The 6000-nt window shown below is 37.6% G+C and overlaps 1 protein-coding gene across 1 annotated transcript; it reads right to left on the bottom strand.

Annotated features, from left to right (window-relative positions):
* Positions 1-2623: 2623 nt before the first annotated feature.
* On the bottom strand, positions 2624-5237 carry LOC141609514 (transcription factor bHLH34-like). Its single transcript, XM_074428554.1, has 6 exons — positions 5028-5237; positions 4078-4137; positions 3900-3977; positions 3605-3682; positions 3347-3509; positions 2624-3123 (listed from the first exon to the last, which is right to left on the bottom strand). Exons 1-6 carry the CDS (start codon positions 5120-5122, stop codon positions 2884-2886), a joined length of 714 nt encoding a protein of 237 aa, XP_074284655.1. The 5' UTR covers positions 5123-5237; the 3' UTR covers positions 2624-2883.
* Positions 5238-6000: the final 763 nt, after the last annotated feature.

Below are 6000 nucleotides of genomic sequence, written 5' to 3'. Positions count from 1 at the left end.
TAGGTTAACTCCTCAAATGACCTCGGACGCGTGATAGAAAAACCGGGAGAAAAAAAAAACGGTCCGGTACGTCCTCTCGAACGGCTGAAATTGAAGTGTATGATACACAGTTTTTCGGGATTCCAGGGTCCCGGAAAAAAATTCTCCGGAAATAACACAGAAGTTCCTTGGGTCTGATAAAGCGGCCACGCAAAATTTGAGTAGGAACGGAAGACAGTTGGGGTTGCCGGTATGCCATAAACTAGCATTCGTCGAACCTCGGATAATCGTGGAAAATGTATTAATACTCGTTATCCGAGGCTGAAATGGAATAGGTTAACTCCTCAAATGACCTCGGACGCGTGATAGAAAAATCGGGAGAAAAAGAAACACAGTCTGGTACGACCTTCCGAACGACTGATATTGAAGTTTATAATACACGGTTTTTCGGGATTCCAGAGTCCCGGAACGAAATTCTCCGGAAATCACACAAAAAGTTCCTCGGGTCAGATAAAGCGGCCACGCAAAATTTGAGTAGGAACGGAAGACAGTTGGGGGTGCCGGTATGCCATAAACCAGCATTCGTCGAACCTCGGATAATCGTGGAAAATGTATTAATACTCGTTATCCGAGGCTGAAATGGAATAGGTTAACTCCTCAAATGACCTCAGACGCGTGATAGAAAAATCGGGAGAAAAAGAAACACAGTCTGGTACGACCTTCTGAACGACTGAAATTGAAGTTTATAATACACGGTTTTTCGGGATTCCAGAGTCCCGGAACGAAATTCTCCGGAAATCACACAAAAAGTTCCTCGGGTCAGATAAAGCGGCCACGCAAAATTTGAGTAGGAACGGAAGACAGTTGGGGGTGCCGGTATGCCATAAACCAGCATTCGTCGAACCTCGGATAATCGTGAAATATGTAATAATACTCGTTTTCCGAGACTGAAATCGAATAGGTTAACTCCTCAAATGACCGCGGACGCGTGATAGAAAAACCGGGAGAAAAAGAAACACGTTCCGGTACGTCCTCTCGAACGGCTGAAATTGAATTGTATTGTACACGGTTTTTCGGGATTCCAGGGTCCCGGAACAAAATTCTCCGGAAATCACACAGAAAGTATCTCGGGTCAGATAAAGCGGTCACACAAAATTTGAGTAGCAACGGAAGACATTTGGGGGTGCCGGTAACCATAAACCAGCATTCGTCGAACCTCGGATAATCGTGGAAAATGTATTAATACTCGTTATCCGAGGCTGAAATCGAATAGGTTAAATCCTCAAATGACATCGGACGCGTGATAGAAAAACCAAGAGAAAAAGAAACAGGGTCCGGTACGACCTTCCGAACGACTGAAATTGAAGTGTATATTACACGGTTTTTCGGGATTCCAGGGTCCCAGAACAAAATTCTCCGGAAATCACACAGAAAGTTTCTCGGGTCAGTTAAAGCGGTCAAGCAAAATATGAGTAGCAACGGAAGACATTTGGGGGTGCCGGTATGCCATAAACCAGCATTCGTCGAATCTCGGATAATCGTGAAAAAATAAATTGGGTTTTCACTTTCGACTTCAAGAACAAAAAACCACGTACAAATCTTCAATCGAAAGACTCTGATACCATGTATTAGTACTTAGGACCGCTATCATAATATAAAGTCCTACAATAATACGAAATATGTTTATTTTAGGCCAATTCAAATTTTTGTTCTCTTTTTCAAAAGACCTTATACTCATATACGTAGTTGCGTTGACTTACTAGTCTCATGCATTTTTCCACAAATTTCATGCGGTTGTTTTCTTGTTATTGACAAAGTCTTCCAAGTCATTATGAATTAATTAATGACATAAGCATACATCCATGGGCCCAGGGCCGGCCCAGGGGCCGTGCAAGCGGTGCGGTCGCACAGGGCCCCCGACTTGAAGGGGCCCCATTCGCAAGAAATATTTGTGTTAGTTGATAATTTAATTTAGCGTGTTTTTTAGCATAGTAATTAGCTTGACTTGGTGGTAAGAGTCATGGTATAACTTATCAATGGTCTTGGGTTCAAACCCTACTTCATGTTTAATTTTGTTAAAGTTTTACACAACACAATGGGGTGGTTTAATTTTTAAGGCTAATGGGAATCGAACCCAGGTTGCATTGCAACCTTATTATGCACCTAACCACTATGACAAATACTTGTTGTTGAAGAATTGAAAAGACATTTATTTATGAACTACATTTCTTTTAGAATTGACTCATAAACTAGCCTTATAAAAATTACTTAAAATAGTTAACATACGTTTTTCCAATTATTCTTTTACGAGTAATAAAAATAGTACCGGGGCCTCACTTTAAGATTTCGCACAGGGCCTCCAAAACTACCGGGACGGCCCTGCATGGGCCATTCCTCCAATGTTCATCGTGCATGGGCTTTTGGACGGACTTGTCAACTCCATTTGTTGGGCTGCCAAGGCATGAGTCCAATTTGGTCTTGACACCTAAGACTACTTTATGTGTAAGACAAGTTCAATTACAAAAAGCCCAATAAAATTATTTAATAAATTAGTTAAAAAATATTTTATTTTGATAACCTAATGTTTTATATTGATAACTTACTGATTTAAATGTGTCCGTATTACACATAAGATATCGAGTTATTAAAATAAAATTAAAATACAAATATAATCTATTAATAAGTTTGGGCTATTCATCTATTTGGTCAGTCTTATGCTATAGGACGGTCTTATAGGAGAGTTGCTGTTTCGTCTATTAGTACTATTTCTCAATCGACTAAATATCGACATATTTGTTCGGCCTAAATTCCACAGATCCATTTCTCAATCGTTAGACGAAAGCCGACAGCGGAACAACAAAAAAAAACTTGTGTTGAGACTTGAGTAGGGCGTTGTGCGTCCTCTTAAGCAGCAGGCGGCCTGAGCTCATGATCATGAGAAGTGTCTCGGGTAGACGGTGGTAAATAATGCCACATAGGATACATACCGTAACTAGGGTAAAGTTCCATCTTACTTGCTCCTACATGATAAGAAGGAATTAATCCAGGACTCGGAACAACAGGCATAGTCTTCAATTGTAGCTCCATCTTTTCCTTTTCCGATTTCAGTGCTAGTTTCTCCTCACGCAGTTCATTTTTCTCAGCCTGCAATGAAATTGCATCGGAATACTTCAAGAAGAGACCACCCATAATGAAATTGCATCGGAATTTTGCTAACTTCCATCATAAATCCGACAAAAAGCACTAAAAAAAGGAACTTTTTGTTCCGTTGAAAACTGAAAACAGAAAAACGGAGCTTCACAGGATGAAAAAGTGAGAGTTTTTCAAATGGTACCATCAAACTCTGTGGCTGATTTCAAGAAATTACCTTTAAACTCTGAATTTCCGACTCTAACTTTTTATTCTCCTCCCTGTATTCTTCAGCTTCAGTTCGCAGCTGCTTAACAACTCTAATAGCATCATTCACTATAGCCAATTTGTCGGTTTTGGCAGCTCTCCCGGGTTCCAAGATGGAGCTCAATGCTGAAAAGCTGCATCAAGGTTAAAAAAAACAAGAACGTTCGGTAATTCAACAAGTTCAAGTGTCAAAAGAGGGAAATTTTAGAACTTTCAGCAGATTACGTGCCTTGTGTTCAATAATTCGCGGCGTTCCCTTTCACGACAGGCTTTAGTTTTCAGATTGCTGCAAGTATCTATACGTTTCCTGAAAACCAAACAAGACGATGCTCAAAATGCAACACATTTACACAAAGGGATCCGATACTCATACGCAAACCACAAGAAGTTGAAATTTTCGATCCTTTCCTGAAGTACTCCATCTTACTTGTACACCCCTTAAGATTTTTCTGGTTTCGACAGTGAAAACCGAGAATTACTGACTTAATGTGAAAAAACAGGAGAATAAACAAGGAAAGCAATACCTTTTGAGGCATTGTTTTTCGAATTCGCGCTCATCTCCTGCACTACCGGTCTGAGAAAAGTCCATACCAATGCTGTAACTGCAAGAAAGATTATTTATTTGAAAACGCTGATACAATGTACAAAAAAAAATCTGCTTTCATTTTTTACATAAAAAGTTCAAATGGAGAAAGGATAAACCTTTGTTTGGGACATTGCTGCTTCGGATATTCTTGTGAGAAGTCGATATAGTTACCCGAACTATACAAAAGAAAATTTCAATGGCTTAAGGACGAATCGCAACAAAACAAAGGATTCATTTCACTTTATCATACATACAGTGGCAAAACCAGAAATTGAAGTTAGATTGCAATATATCGCGGGATTTGTAACAACATATCAGTAGTAGGGCGAGAGAGCTAGTAAAGACATTCGCCCCCAAGACAATGAAAAATATGAATCTTTACATTAATCAGGACACGTTACTCTATTGCATTACTAATTCGATCCCTAACAATTCAATCAACAACAACATCAGAGCCTTAATCCCAAAATGATAAACAGAAGATCTAAAGGATCGTTAGGCCACGCTTTCACGGTTCAATCAAACATGGAAATAGCTAAAGGTGGAAACTTTACACCAAAACGTACCCACATTAAAATAACTTTAGCCTAAAACAACACAAGTTAATTAATCTAATTACAAAGTTGAATAAATCAGGAGTTGAGAGGTCTCGGCTTCGAGACTACCAGCTGGGGCGATGTCACTTGGCCATTGCAGCCCCCGAAGGGAGTGGATTACATGGTCCATGTGGTGGTGCGGGAATGCACGGGCCCGGGGATTCCGTCATCAAAAAAAAACAAAGTTGAATAAAATCTCTGCATGGTATAACAAACATGCATAAACAATAAAACTAGAGATATGATACAAATAATCCACCTTTCTTCCCATCTTTTGTTTACCTTTGATTAAATACCGCTCACGAATAACAAAAAGGGTAAACTAATGAACGGAGGGAGTAATCAAATCATGAAAACAACTAAAGTTATTCAAAAACAATCAAATATTAATACAAATTCAATCAAATAAACAACATATTGATTAAATCAAAGTAAACATGAATAAAATTGGGGGGAAAAATAGAAATTACCCATGAATTAGGGAGAAATCTGGAGAAATAACATCATTGATAAAATTGCAATCCAAAATTTCATCCAAAAAATTATCATCAAAAGAACCCATCATTTTTGTGTTATTTGATTCTAATAATTTCGATTATAGTTCTTCAAATACATAGAATTGTATTTGTGTATGTATAGTGTTATTCCTTCATTGATTATGAGTATATTTTTAATCATCAGTCTCAATTATTTATTTACCTTAATTAAAATACGTCTCGTTATATAAAAATAAAAATGATAACTCTAACTGTAGCGTGTTTTAATTATTTATTTAAATCCATTTTAAAAAAATATCGTATAAAAATATAAATAAATGATCAAGTTAAAGAGAATATAACTCATGTGACGAAAAAAGCAAATGGGTGATGCTGTATTTGTGTTTATGAATAGTGATGCAATGTCGTTAATTACTCACACAAATTCTCATGGACATATTCGTAATAACTTTGCGACAGTTCAAATAATATTTATATGGGTAGATAAGATAAAGGCAGAGTGTCCAGATTTTGTCTTATCTACCCAGATATATAGTACACTAGTATTTGACCATCGCAAGTACTTGTTGAATTACTTATTTCATGTGACGGTCCAATCATTTGCATCTTGTTTTAAATTATTGCTTGATTATTTCATAATCATATCCATTTGACTATATTATTATTTCTTGATCTTTGCTTAGCTAAACTTTGATCATGCTTTGGCTTAAGTTACAAATGTATCTTTAATCATTTGGTCGTATGTATACAATTAATTGTCTCATACGGAGTGCAAAATATACGCTTTTGCAAATTATGATAAAACGTATGTGACGGTCCCGCATTGCAATTGATTTGTACGAGTTTTAAAGGTTATGGGACCGTGTATCGATCTCGACCGATTTTGACATGAAACCGTTGTTCAATCCGATAAGGCGATAACATTTCCCGTCACTGGACTATTTTT

The sequence above is a fragment of the Silene latifolia genome, chromosome 10 (genome assembly GCF_048544455.1).
Source record: "Silene latifolia isolate original U9 population chromosome 10, ASM4854445v1, whole genome shotgun sequence".
In the NCBI taxonomy this organism is placed as follows: Eukaryota; Viridiplantae; Streptophyta; class Magnoliopsida; order Caryophyllales; family Caryophyllaceae; genus Silene; species Silene latifolia.
This window is presented reverse-complemented; position numbering and strand designations above follow the sequence as displayed.